This window comes from Squalius cephalus (assembly GCF_949319135.1).
Source record: "Squalius cephalus genome assembly, chromosome: 8".
NCBI classification, from domain to species: domain Eukaryota; kingdom Metazoa; phylum Chordata; class Actinopteri; order Cypriniformes; family Leuciscidae; genus Squalius; species Squalius cephalus.
In genome coordinates this window covers 3,938,009-3,953,318 of record NC_137129.1, presented here as the reverse complement: position 1 = coordinate 3,953,318, position 15,310 = coordinate 3,938,009, and the positions used below count along the sequence as shown (strand labels likewise).

The following is a 15,310-nucleotide window of genomic DNA, read 5'->3' as shown; positions in this document are numbered from 1 at the left end:
AAGTGTGCGATGATTTGCAGATGCAAAAAAACTGTGATTGTTTCAGATGCCGTGATCACCATCATCAAAAGAGACGCCTCGGTCGCCCCGCTTTCATCGTAATTGACTGCCATTCTCTAAAAGATCATGGAAGAGATGCCACATTAATAAAAGTGTGAATAAAATTCGAATCAAATCAAGTGACAGTCAGATAGTCCCGAATATAAGCCGTGGCTCTCAAATGGTTTCGCAGAGAACCCAGATTTTACACTGGACATCAAGTGAGCCGGACCAGTGTTATCATTGTTAACTAAAACTATTAAAAACATTTCTGTTGAAATAAAGCTGAAATAAAATAAAATATAACTATTAGTTGAAAAACTGTATGCCTTGGCAATAAACTGAAATAAGTTGAAGCACTAAAATGATTACCTAGAAATGCTGTAAATAAAACTAAAAAAATCTAAACATCAATATTTTTAATTACAGAATCACAGAATGAAATGGCTAACACTTAAAAACAAAAAATATAATTAAAAACTACAATAAAAACTAAAATAACACAGCCTGCAACTCATTTTAGGTCATAACCCGCCATTTGAAAACCACCAGCTTAAAAGTATTTGCTAATTTTGTATAAGAAGATGAAGATGCTGTATTCAGGACAGGATCCGCCCTCATCACGCACGTGACATAAAGGGTTCGTTCTGCCAAAAAACAGAAATCTGTCATCATTTTCTGACATGGTTTCTTCTGAGGAACACAAAAGGAGATATTTTGAATGAAAGTGGTTAATGGGGTTCAGTGATGTTTTGGATAAAAGCAGTCCTTCAAAATATCTTCAGTTCTGTGTTTTACAGAGGAAACAATGTCATTCGGATGAAATATTCTGAATGATCAATTCCCAATCTGACTTGTGATGCTGACTTGCGATTTAAACCACGCTTTGTTCATTTATCTGTCCAGAACTGAGAGAATAAACTGAGCCTGTTTTCTTCCACATATTTTTTTTTCTCCATTTCTGTCACCGATGGAGTTTGGGTTCGTTTGGCGGCTCTGGCTTGCTTAGTTGGGGACTTTTAATACTCAACATTATTACTGATTTGACTGAACTGACACACTGAGCTGATGATGACCGTTTCCACCAGATCTGCGTTATAGCTGAACTGAACTCATTCCATAACTGATGAACTTTATACAGTCATTAAACTTGAACTGAATCAACACTGAACTGATTTCAACTGAATAATGACGATTGTATTGAATAATGTTCAAGTCAAGTCAAGTTTATTTATATAGCGCTTTTCACAATACAGATTGTATCAAAGCAGCTTCACAGTATTAAATTAAAATAGTACATCAATGTTTGTTTCTAGTGGAAAACGTCCACGTTTGGTAATGCTGATCAATAGTATTGTTGATTGATTAATTAAATTAAGTATCCCCAACTGAGCAAGCCAAAGGCAACAGTGGCAAGGAACCGAAAAACTCCAAGAAAAAAAAAACCTTGGGAGAACCCAGGCTCAGTCGGGGGCCAGTTCTCCTCTGGCGTTTATGAACTAGAGGTCGGATTTAACTGTAAGATTAAAAGTATTATATGAATGCCTGGCTGAAGAGATGCGTCTTTAATCTAGTTTTAAACTGGGAGAGCGAGTCTGAGCAACGAACAGTATCAGGAAGGCTATTCCAGAGTTTTGGAGCTAAATGTGAAAATGCTCTCCCTCCTTTGGTGGATCTGGATATCCTAGGTATGACCAAAAGCCTCGAATTTAGTGATCTTAAAGAGCGCGATGGATTATAGGGCGATAGAAGATCGGTTAAATAGACTGGAGCTAAGACGTTTAGGGCTTTATAAGTCAGTAGCAATACCTTGTAATTAATACGGGACTTTATAGGTAACCAATGTAGTGATGATAAAATTGGTGTTATATGATCATATTTTCTTGATCTAGTAAGAACTCTAGCAGCGGCATTTTGGACTAACTGTAGCTTGTTTATTGAAGATGCAGGACAACCGGCTAATAAAGCATTACAGTAATCTAGTCTCGAGGTCATGAATGCATGAACTAACTTTTCTGCATCAGAAACAGATAGCATGTTACGTAGCTTAGCAATGTTTCTAAGGTGGAAAAAGGCTGTTCTTGTAACATATGAAATATGATTTTCAAAAGACAGGTTGCAGTCTAGTATAACACCCAGGTCTTTTACTGTAGAGGATAAAGTAACAGGACATCCTACTATGTTAGTTCACTATTGTCTTCTTAGAGCTGCTTTACAGCAGAAGTGAATCATTATTTTCCTGTTTGTCACTGTAAAGCTGCTTTGAAACGATCCGTGTTGTATAAAGTGCTATAGAAATAAATGTGCCCTGACTTGACTCATACAGGTTTGGAATGACACGAGTGCGAGCAAATGACAGAATTTGCATTTTTGGGTGAACTATAATTTTAATAAAATGGGAGATGATGTGGATAAATCCTGCAGTCTCAAATACTGCAGCTTTTGATGAGACTTCATTACTTTCCCTGCAGATCCTTTATATCAGCTCATTTAGTCTAAATGTTCTTCAAACAAATAAACGCCCCCATTGAAGTGAGGCAGACCTGCTGCAGTGCGTGTCTGATAAATGTAGGATGTGAGTGTGTGTGTGTGGACCCAGTAGGAGATGACAGTGACGCCACTTTTTTAAAAATATAAATAGCTCCCTAAATACAGAGAGCTCTTAAGGTGGATTCTTTAAATGCCAGTGCCATTTAAGAAGGAGAGACGGAGCGCTGGCGTCAAGATGTCACGTCCCCTTATGCTTATTCTCTGTGTCCCAGATATATTAGTAGTCAAAACTGCAACAGTAAGTGTGCTAAAATTAGGGCTGTCAATTGAGTCAAAGCTTTAAATAAATGAATTACACTTTCAACAGTTTGGGGTCAGTAGGATTTTTTTTACTTTTTTTAGTATAGAAGTCTCTTCTGCTCACCAAGACTGCATTTATTTGATAAAAAATACAGTAAAAATAAAAATATTGTGAAATATTTTTACAATTTGAAATAACTGTTTTCTATTTGAATATTTAGTAAAATTTAATTTATTCCTGTGATCAAAGCTGAATTTTCAGCATCATTACTGCAGTCTTCAGTGTCACATGTTCCTTCAGAAATCACTCTAATATGCTGATTTGCTGCTCAAGAAACATTTATGATTATTATCAATGCTGAAAACAGTTGTACTGATTTTTTTTCAGGATCATTTAAAGAATATAAAGAAAGAACAGCTTCAACGTGAATTATAAATCTTTAGTAACATAATAAAATGTCTTTACTGTCACTTTTGATCAATTGAATGCATCCTTGCTGAATAAAAAAAAAAAAAAACTTACTAACCTCAAACTTCTCTTAATTAATCAGAATTAACTGCATGCATTGCAGAGAAAAACCTGCATATGAGAGCAATTCAAAGACATTTTTGTGGCAGAATTCAATATATTGTTTTATATATTATTTCCATAGTATATAGGCCAGTAATTCATTAACATTTTATTTTAATTCATTTTAATGTGCTAAATTGACAGCCCTAGCTAAACTACATGTGACTGTGTCTATTCCTTCACCCAGTGCGTGGGGCTTTCGACCTTTTTCTGAATGAATCTATTCATGATTTCCGTAATTTTCCACAGCTTGTCTGAGAGAGAAAAGCGAGTCCCAAACTCACGGACGCAGATGGGCAGCTGTCCAGACCAGTTGTGGTCCTGCTGGCAGATTCGCACAGAGGAGCCGATGAGCCGGAAGCCGGAGACGCACTGGTACACTATGGTGTCTCTGTAGCCGAAGTTCTCCCCGATCACCTGACCATTGACAATCTGCTCGGGTAAACCACAGTGGCCGGCTGAAAGGACAGGAACGAGAAGAGAGAGTGATTAAAGTGAGAGGTCTAAGCAGCAGCTACATTACACTGTAAAATATTAACATCCAGTGCTTTTAGAGAGACCAACTGCTTCAAGCAATTAAGTGTTTAGCGGAGTGTATGTAAATTTAAAAGAGTGAGACCTTCAGTGGAGCAGGGGAAAGAAACATGATTGAGGTCAAATGTAATTCAAGCACTTAGACGCTGTGTGTGAGTGTGTATAGCGTTATGCACACCGTTCAAAAGCTTGGGGTCATTGAGATTTTTTTGTTTTGTTTTTTAGAAACTAATACTGTTATTCAGCAAGGATGCATTAAATCGCTCTGAACTTTCTATTCATACAAGAATCCAAATTTTTTTTTAATCAGTTTCAACAAAAATATAAAGTTGGCCTAACCATACTTATGAAAAATGTCACATTTTAAATGTTTTTTTTTTTTTTTCAAAGAATAAAATAGCTTTTTCACTTTTTCGAAATTTTAAAGAAATAAATTGCTAAATGTATTATCAGGATAATGACTTGAGTGAAAAACTTGCATAATCAAATATTTTGTATATCCATGCATGGAAATCAGGTGTAAAGTAAAGTAAAGTAAAGTAAAGTAAAGTAAAGTAAAGTAAAGTAAAGTAAAGTAAAGTAAAGTAAAGTAAAGTAAAATAAAATAAATTAAATTATAATTAATGGATGAAGTTGGAGGAAAGAATCAGAGTTATCCAGACAATGGTTTACTACTTAATTCCCACACTTCCATTTACGGTATATTATGTCTTGGAAAAGACTTTAATTACAAAATGCGGAAAATAGTAACAATAAAGAATGAGTAGGCGTACACAAACTTATGAATGATAGTACCACTAGAATCTAGGTTGATGACGATTCTGTCACACTTAACAAGGTTTAAAAATCAAGTTGAGCCACTGCCAGGCAAACATGCCTGAAACAGCAGATGTGAACAGCAGTGGATGTACAGCACATTACCCAAGCAGCGCGTCTCTGTTCCACTCCACAGACCAGAAGATAGACACTCTCTCACTGTAGATCCCACCAGCATATACCCATTGTCACATGTAAATATGGCTGTGGCCCCAAAGGAGGTCTGGGTTCCAATTTTCTTGCCACTGGGAGGCGTGGCCAGATCCCCACACGAGATGACTGAGAGGGAAGGGAGAGGGTAAGACAAACAAAGACAATCTGGAAGGTTTAAACCTTCGACTAACAGAGCCAAACAGCTGGTGGATTGGAGTTGAACGACACACTTACTTTGGCAGTGGGGTCTCTCGTTCCTCCAGCTCCACGCACCATTGGCTGTGCACTGAATGTGGGCGGGGCCTAGTCGGTAATAGCCAGGATCGCAGGTGAAGATGATTTTTGTTCTGTACTCATAATGCGAGCCGTTAACGATCCGCCACCTTCCGTGTTCCAGAGAGAAAGATCCGATACTCGGACAAACCACAACTGTGCAGAAAATACACAGAAACCAGTATTCAGAAACAAATGGCCAATCAAAAATATTTTATTATGGTTCCGTTCCAAAACTAACTATGCTGCCATTATCGTCCTTGGTGTGACTGAATTGACATCAATTGTGTCTTTAAAAGGCAACATTATTGTGGAAATGGATTGTCTTAAAAGTAGGCAGTTCACTAGGTTTTGGAATAGAGGCATTGTTTTGGAAGGGCAGATATAATTGGCTCATAAATAAATGAATATTAAAGCTGAAGCAAACAGATTTCTTTTATTCACTCGGCGGCCATCTTGGTTATGCGCCCGGCAGCTATTTTCTATTTAGCCAACAGCAATACAAACACAGCTCCTGCTTACTTGAATTGGGAAATACTGAAATTTCCAAAGTAATAATAATAACACTTCAATGATTCAATCAGACTATTAATCTGACAACAATTATATAAAATTAGCTTTTCTTGTTCAATGCAACAACAAAAAAAAGAAGATGATTCTTTAGGTGGGTCCAGTTAATGCACATCCTAGAGTTATCATATGCTATTAAAACGCTGTGCACAAGTCCATCTCCTTCCTCTTGTACTGTCTCTGATCCTCTGCTTCTGCCTCTCTGTGCGTGGCCTGTACCTGAGCAGCGAGGGACCTTGTTGTGGTTGCTCCAGGTGCCGTCAGGCTGGCACACAGCGCTGGTCAACTCTTTGGAGGACAGCCGGTAGCCATCGTTGCAGAAGTAGGTCACACGTGTTCCCACAGAGTAGTCCATCGCAAGCACTCCTCCGTTCACAGGAGCCTTGGGCAGCCCACAGGAGACAGCTAATGGGTGTGGAAATCAGATAGACATAGGGAACGTTAGGTCATATGTTTCAAATATAATTATGACAAGATAATTAAAAAAACCTTTCAACATAGCTTATTACTCTATTAGAATATTTCACCATTAGAGCACTGAAAATTGGTTATTCGAGTGGCTGGTTTTACAAGAAGAAATTGGACATGCTTTTTTTAAATGGCTTTATGTAAGGTCAATACTAAGTTTATGAGTAAAAAACATCACAATAATGCATAGATACACTATAGATAAATTGCATATTTGCTGCTTCTTTTTTTTTTTTTTTACAGATGCATGAAATATATTTGTACCATATCGGTTATCAGCTAAGAGAGATTAGAGATTTAAAGGGGTGATGAACTGAGAAATCAAATTTTCCTTGAGCTTTTGATATATAAGAGGTCATCATACTATAAGAATATCCTGCAAGTTTCAGAACTGAAAACTTCCTTATTAGTCCAATAAAAGCTTTTATTGACACCAGGCACAGCGAACGACAGGTTTTTCAAAGTGGGGAACTATGACGTCAAAGGTTAGTTAACCCTAACCCTAACCCTAACCCTAACCTAACCCTAACCACCGCAGAAGAAGATCAACGCCTACTTCAACACTGCCTGTTTAGCCCCGCCCACCGATTCACACATTACATGAAACTCATTATAATATGCAAAACTGTTATCCAATCATAGCAGTGGGCGTTTACTTCTAAGTCTTCAATGCGGCACGCCCATAAGCACGCCCATGTTTTTGAATGTAAAAACCAAGCGGACATCATAAGTTGACCTCAGACAACAATATTTTTTTTTTTAAAAAGTCAGTTCATGACCCCTTTAAAAAAAAAAAAAATTAAGTATTGACTGATTTCAGATATTTAATTGTCTTAACCCCTTCCTCCTACCATATCAAGTGTTGACAGAAATTGCCTGAAAAATTCCATGTATTGTTGACCGATAAGTGAATTCAATTTAGCTAACTAAGACTAATGGCTTAATAAGTGAATATACATTTTAATTAAAAGTATTAAGTATTGAACTGAAGTCTATAGACGAGACCAGGGTCTATTTTCTTTAAATCTTGATTTATACCCCTAAAAGGGCAACGTATCCCCTGAGATACAAACATTTACAGACAGATTATGAAAAATGTAAATAATAAATTCATAAAATGTCAACATAAATGTAATAAGCTAACGCTTAACAACAACCAAATATTGCAAATATGTGAAATACATAAACTTTTACCTAAAAGATGATTAGATTTCCCACTACAGGTGACCATGTCATTTTAAAATGCAAAGAACTAAGTCACCAGATCTAAATATTCACAACAAACACCAAGAAATGAGACCTACGCTTTCACAGCCTCTCAAACGTTTGTATCCCCCAGGATACAAAAACCTTTTCAGGGTTTAGGAACCTAATAAACTTGTTAATTAAAAAAGGAGTTTTTGTGGTGTAAAACCACACTGAAGTTCAGACACTTTCTAAGAGAGATCAATATTGTGTTAAAAGTATGCATGCAATGACAGATCATAAACAATGAAATAGCACTTAAAGAGTTGAACACTATGCCACTATAACTACGCTTGTCATCAGTGTTGTAAACCAGCCAATGGAACGGTCCCATCTCACTTCTCCCTTATGCAAGCAGCACTGGAACATATTATTTATCAAAGCACAGTACTTTTAGATGACACTAAGTATGAGTCATTGCTGTGCACAAGCCCGCAAGATTTAATGAGCAACAAAACCACTGGTACATTTGAGAAACAAATGGCTCGTTTCCACTGAGCGGTACGGGTTAGGGTACCAAAATGCCATACCGTACCGTACCACTGTTCCGGTACCCTTCCGTTGGGGTACCTAGCACAGTGGTACAGTACCTAAAGGGTGGAGCTAGACTCACTACAGAGCATTGATTGGTTCACTTGCGCGTGCTACAAGGGGAATGACAACATACGTTTTTCAGGTGAGAATGTAGTTGTTTAAAGCTCAAATCTGTGGTTTATTTATCAAAATTTGATCCAGGTTTGATCCTGGAACAACCTTCCTCGGCTAGTTGTTATGACGTCTGTTGCTGACTCTAACATCTCTGTAGTGGTTAAACATGAGATATAATTCGTCTTGTGTATATCTAACGGGCGATCTTTGGTCTCGTGAATCTATAATTTGTTCCCTGGCCAATAGTTTTGGCTGAGGGCTAAGTGAAGTTTCATAACTTTATTTAGGCTACTTAACTTTACCGTTGTAACCGTAGACTAGAGCGCTGACTTTGTATGTTTGACTGAATTGTTTGCTTTATTTCTTATTGTAGGCTATAGCTTCTTGTACCTTTTACTTATACTTTTATAACGGCTATTATTGATAAAACTGAAATTTAACAAAAAGAGACAGAGTTTTGTCATCTTTAATTTTATTACAGTGAGGATGATCAGAGTACAAACGCACATATTGACTGGACCATATTAATATGTTTAATATTTTTAAAAAATTTAAACGAAAAGAGGCAGGGTTGTGTTTTATATTAAATTTTGTTATAAATAGGCTAACGTTACACATGCAGTGAATATAATCAATACGCGTTGACTGAACCACATTTGTGTGGTTATAACGTTAAAGATTTCTTTAAATGAAAACGAAAAGAGGCAGAGTGGTGTTTTATAACATTTTTCGTTTTATTGTTGCCTAAAATGTACATCCAGAGATAACCGGAGTATCAGAGCGAGCTGAGTGACGCTTTCAAGAACGCTGCTGTGCCATTTGCAGAATTACCGGACTCGCGTCCTTGGGAGTCATTCCCTGAGCCCCAACTTTGCGTACTTGCGTACATTAAAAATGCCTTATGTCGGCACTTGTCGTCTTGTGACAAACAGGCACATGCCGAGAAGCAAGAACAAGATCTGCTGTATGTCTTCCATTGTTGTTTACCATGTCGCTTCCCAGCAAGCAATTTTGCGTTTAAAAGACGTCTAATAGCCATCCAAACGTCTAGGCTAAAACAAGGCTGAAGTTGGGCTTTCAGTGAAAATTTAATAGACGTCTAAACCATCGCCCAAGAATAGACTAGTCATCAATTAGACAGCAAAGAAAATGAAATGAGTGAAGAAATGAAACCAAACACTTTGTAATCACTGTTGACTTTGCTTAAATGATGGAATATCATACATCTCGCAAGTTATTCTGGCAAAAAACGACATGTAACCAAATTCAAGGTTATTTTGGCTAGACGTGTGTTACTCATAGCCGGACAATATTGGGTCTATAGACGGTGAAATGATGGCTATTGCTTGCTGGGTTTCTTCTTCGCACGAAAATGACGTTGAACGCTTCTTTCCGGCATAGGCTACACCACGCCTATAAAGTAAGGGTACTGTTGGCGGTGGAATCGTACAGTACTGTACCGTACTGTACCGTACCGCTCGGTGGAAACGCCATAAGCAGTCAGCAACGGCATTAGATGTCAAACAATCTCCTCCCAATAATCAAAGAGCACATATCAAGAACTGCTCAACAAGAGGGGGCTCTGACAGTGACGTGAGATGAACTCGTTGCACTACACAAAAGGCTGAAAGTTGCCCAGAATGCTTTTTGAAGTTTACAGAGTCATTTAAGTGTCACTTGATGTTAGTGGCACTGGAGCCCGTGGCCCTTAGAGGGAGTTGGGGTCCTTTCTGTCACATTAGTGCAGGAGGAAGGGCCCGCATGAATGCGCCACCTCAGAAACCATTCAGTCAGGCTCATCTACTCTACTGTGAAGCTGAGTCTGAGAGGATAGGTGGAGCGGGACGGACGACTCCGATGGATAAAGAGAGCTCTGAGGATCAGTCATTAATGTGACAGATCATGAATAAACAGTATCAGTGAGACAGTAATTACTGCGTCTCCATCACTGACCGTAAAGGCTTGTTTGAGAGGCGTCAGGAAAATTACTGATCATATCTGCAAGCACTGAATTACTACCGGCTGACTTTAAAAAAGGTCTGTTGGGTGTTTAAGTCAATAAAATACTGGTGTTAAATGAATACCCCGGGTTTAATACAAGTTCAGCTCAACTGACAGCATTTGTGGCATAATGGTGATTAGCATAAAAATTCATTTTGATTCATCCCTCATTTTCTTAAAACAAAGTCACAGTGAGGCACTTAAAATGAAAGAATCAGGCTAATCTGAAAATGGCTTCAATATTCACAAGACATCAGTGTTAAAATAATTTTAGTGAGATAAAATATCCTTTTCTGTGCAAAGTTACATTCAGTTTTACAACTTTATTGCCAACATAAAGCCTAAAACTACTGTAAAAATTACAGGAACAAATTTACATCTCAAATATTACACACATTTTAATAACAACTAAAACAACTCTTCACATTTCTGCTTTTAAATCCTCCAAAAATTGTCCCCATTTACTTCATACACAGTAATCGTAAAGAAAAGGAGGGATGATTAAAAAATGTTTGTCTGTGGTAATTAATATTATGCCACAAATGCTGTTGATTCAGCTTAATTTTGTAATATTAAACTGGAACCAGAATACTATCCCATCTCACAGCTTGACATGAAAGGGAGTGTTCAGAAGTCTGGTTTGATAAGGATCAGTGTTTCTGTGAATCAGTTTGGAGAAATTAGTGGCGCTAGTAAATAACATCAATGCAAAGGCTGGTTAAACAGCGAGAGTTCATAATATTGAACCTACAACATACTTGAGTTACCAGCTACTAAACACAAAATGGACTTGTAAACGTACCCATTTGCTGGGTCTTACCCTGGCAAGCAGGAACCGGGGCGTCCCAGGCGTAGAAGCCGAAGGTGGTCTTTTTGCAAACGGCGGTGCTCTTTCCAATAAGCCGGTATCCCCGGTCGCAGGCCCAGCGGACCAGACTGTTCACGTGTCCTCCGGTCTGGCTGCTTATGGATCCATGGACGGGAGAGTCTGGGGTGCTGCAGTACAGAGCTGTTCAGACAGAAAGACAGACAGAAAGATACCAGACCCCATCAGTTCCTTAATCACCACCCAGAGCCGAGCCCTGTGACACGGGCCGCATTCACTAACAAGCACATTTAAAAAAGCTCTCTCTCTTAAAGAGGACTTGTTATGCCCTTTTACAAAGTATTGATTTTGTTTTTGGGCTCTACTAGAATAGGTTTTCATGCTTGAATGTTCAAAAACCACATTATTTTCCCAATATTTGACATTATTGCAGCTCCTCTCTTCCCAGTCTGTCAGTAACGCTCTGTTTAGTTCCTGTCTCTATGAAGCCCCTCCTTCTGTAAAGCACACTGTGCTCTGATTGGTCGGCTGGATCAGTGTGTTGTGATTGGTTAAGTGCTTCGAGCGTGTTTGGAAAATGTCACACTCCTTACCATAACCAGCAGTTTCAACACACTACTAACTAACTCAACCAGGCCCTGCCGCCCCTTTATTCTGCATATGAATTATTTAAATGAGGAATATTGTGACGTGTTCGTTCCCGGAAAAAACCTAAGACTACAATGGAGGCGTTTCAGGGAGTTCAGAAACTGACACTGATATAGAGAATAACTAACTTTGTGCTTTGAAACTTTGCAGAGCTTTTTCATGCTCAAACAGCAGCATTACACACTAAAGAAAGGTGAAAATGTGACTTTGGTGACTATGAGCCAAAACATGGATAACATCATGGAGAAGCTCACAGCTTTGCAAAGGAAAATGGATCGTTTCGGAGACTAAGATGGACCAGGAGCTGTGTAAATTGGAATGCGGCCACTCGTCCCGAGACCAAACAACCCCAATCTTATCTGCTTTTCGGCCCCCCTCTACCAGCACTGGCCTTGGCCGAGGCTGCTGCTGCAACAACAACTCCTCCAGTAGAGCACTGCTGTGAGACGCTCTTGCGTTCCTTCCCCCACTCCCCACTGACACCTGCTGATTGTTGACTCTGTCTGGGACCTGATCAAGGTTGACTCCATGGCAACTGCTGTGTATCGCTATGACATCCTGCGGACTGAGGCACCTAGATTAGGATGCCAGGCGTAGCGACTCCCCAGGCCTACACATACACAAACTCTTACATATATACAGATATGCAGTCACCCACCCCACCCCCCATCCCACGCCTTCAACGCTTTGTACCACCAGTCTGACAGGCGGGTCTGTGACCAGCGCCGAAATGGCTGCAGGACCGGATGGCTGCTTGCCTGTGCTGGGTTTCCACCCCCCATTCCCCTACCCTGTTGCAAGTCTTGTGTGTTCATGTTGTGTTATGTGCTAATGTTGCTGAGGTTTTTTACTGTTCCCAAGCTGTACTCCTTAGGAGCATAGTCTGGGGGTTGCCTTTTTTTCTCCTCACCTCTCCTCATGTTATGCTGTATTTCTTTCCTCAATGACATTTCGCTGGTACTTGTGACTAGTGACAATAAAGGCTACTCTACTCTCTACTCTCTCTACTCTAAAATGTAAATAGGTAAATAGGTAAATAGGTCCTCTTTAAGGAAGCATTTTCTGCTGTAATAACATACAGAACTGTAAAACTGAATGCGTCTCATTCAACAGGCGTCAGACTGGTGTTTTGAAGACATTTCGAGAGACAGGCTGCAGATGAATATTTCATATTTGTGAAAAGGTCACATTATCTGGTTTATTACTCGTTTTGCCCACTGAAATTTAGCAATGGAATTTATATTACCAAAGATAATTCTGGAAAGGAAGAATTCTTTTGCAACTTCTGTTAAATATGGACTTAAAGGCATGATGATTGAGCTCAAATTCTTTTCATTTTTTTAAAAACAGGTACAGTGGCAACACAAATTATTTGAACACTTAAGCCACAATCAAAAAAATGCATGAATTTGATTGCATAACTGAAAAAATTATTACCTTTTCTCAAAACTAACTTCAATTTTTTCAGCCACTTTTACATTTAACTCAAAAGTACCTGGTCCCAAGGCGCTTTTGGTGGATGCATTAAAAAACAGGATCCTGTATCAGTATTTCATTTGAAAACTCTTTTTGCTATGTTTATTTTTTTTTAATGGATTGATTTGTTTATCTAATATAATTAAATGCACACAAATGTGGCATAAGCGTATAAATACCTTTTGGGGTCACTGTATAAAAATGTTAAAAATATGCCCCTATTTATCAATACTCATGCGGTAAACAAATGCATTTGTACAGTAATCTAAACTATGCATCTAAAATCTGAAAAAAGAGGACATTTTACAAAATCTGTTATTTAAAACAAAACAAACAACAACAACATCCATAATGAAATTAAGAACTAATTTTCTTAATATTTCAGATTTGTTTTGCTAGGCATTAGGTTTATTATTTTAACCTCAGTCACATATATTCATAAACAGTGCATTCAGAATGTATAAAAGTATTTCTTCTGTTATGTTGCATGTCAAATTAAATAATTCCAACTTCTGCAGAAATAATTCTCTAATATAAAATTAAAATAATTAATTAAAATGTATTTTAGCTAGATATCTAACAGGATGATAAAATAAAATAAATCATAAGTAAAAAATAAATAAATAAAAAAATACAAAAAATAATAGCTATAAAAAGAACAGATGGATGGACCCAAATGGATGAAAATCTACTTCAGCCACAGATCTGCATTTGAGGCTAAATCCATCCGGCAGGACAAATGAGCCAAAGGATGTGGCAAATACTACAAAGAAAAGGCTTGAAAGGAAGGTTAGAATTCTGGATCCCTATAGTGTGGATTGCTCCGCAAATACTACAAAGGATACATGTATCAAATGGTTAGAGCAGAGATAAAAAATATTGTGTTTTAAAAATATGTTTTACAATCTGATGGTGTAACAGCATCAGAATGTGAGAAGATTCCAGGGTGTGAATACTTTCTGAAGGCACTGTAGTCATACACTCACTTTGAAACCAAACAGAAGCACATCAATAAGCATGTCAGTCAAACTCAGCGAGAGATCGTGACAGCAACAGAGAACTCCACTGACAGAAAGCAGCTTTCATAATGTTAGACTTGGTTTTACCCAAGTTTCACAAGAGACTGAGAGTGAATTCAAACCGATTCTCAGCCTTTGAACTGAAACAAAGTATTAACATGTCGATGTGGAAATTTTCATCTCCTATCAACGGAAATGAACAAGCCATTTATCGTTGATTTCACAAGCTGAAAACCACTGACAGGGTGGCTAAAGCCTGAAAAGCATTTAGAACGTGGGATGTCAGTTTGCATTTCATCTCAGCTCGAAGATGCACAACCAAACATCACTTCCTTCTGTACCTGCACCAGTCACAGATGTGTGAGGGGGATGTAGGTATGAGAGCTATTTATATATCTCAAATGGGCAGGTTAGAGGAAGTGTAAGCATCTGACCTCCGCTCTCACAGGCACTTCATTGGGTTTAATTCACTCCAGGCTCGAGTTGAACGGAAGTTCAGCCCGGATGTGTAGATGAACAACAGTTAAAACTGGGTTTAGGAAGTCCAACTGTGATGAAAACACAGCTGAGGTGAGCAGTGCTGACACCCTTGAGCAGAAACGGCCGAGTCTTTTGATGGAAAGTCGGTGTGGAGATATTGCTGAGAGAAAATATGAGAGCAAGGGAAGGAAAACGATTGCCTCGTGAGGTAGGGTAGATTTCATAACACTAAAATGTCCACATGCAGTGCCACTGCAGTAATGTGATAAAGTTCACAATAAAGCATTATTTGCCATATGACCAGGTGGAATTAATGGAGTTACAGAGACAGTCCCCTGGAGCAACCCGAGGTTAAGTGCCTTGCTCATGGGCACAATGGGGATTGCTCCAGGATCGCCTCGGGATCGGCCTTTGCTCAGTTTAAACCTTCTGGTTACCAGCCCAGATTGCAGAATGAGTAGAGATGTTTCATTATTTTTCCCGTATTTTACATTGTTGCGGCTCCTCTCTTCCCAGTCTGTCAGTAACGCTCTGTTTAGTTCCTGTCTCTATGAAGCCCCTCCTTCTGAAAAGCACACTGTGCTCTGATTGGTCGGCTGGATCAGTGTGTTGTGATTGATCAAGCGCTTCCAGCGTGTTTGGGAAATGTTTCAACACACTACTAACTAACTCAACCAGGCCCCGCCCCTTTATTCTGCTTATGAATTATTTAAATGAGGAATATTGTGAGGTGTTTGTTCCGAATAACTCCCG

The 15,310-nt window shown here is 38.7% G+C and overlaps 1 protein-coding gene across 5 annotated transcripts in view; it reads right to left on the bottom strand.

Annotated features, from left to right (window-relative positions):
* The window catches only part of csmd3b (CUB and Sushi multiple domains 3b), a 457,418-nt gene that overhangs the window by 55,258 nt on the left and 386,850 nt on the right, over nt 1-15,310 (bottom strand). For all 5 annotated transcript variants that reach the window (XM_079879070.1, XM_079879071.1, XM_079879072.1 and 2 more), the window contains 5 exons: nt 10,929-11,117; nt 5,966-6,151; nt 5,138-5,332; nt 4,856-5,029; nt 3,685-3,858 (listed from right to left, as the gene is read on the bottom strand). In XM_079879070.1, the coding sequence (XP_079735196.1) occupies nt 3,685-3,858; nt 4,856-5,029; nt 5,138-5,332; nt 5,966-6,151; nt 10,929-11,117 (918 nt within the window). The remainder of the gene's footprint in view (nt 1-3,684; nt 3,859-4,855; nt 5,030-5,137; nt 5,333-5,965; nt 6,152-10,928; nt 11,118-15,310) is intronic.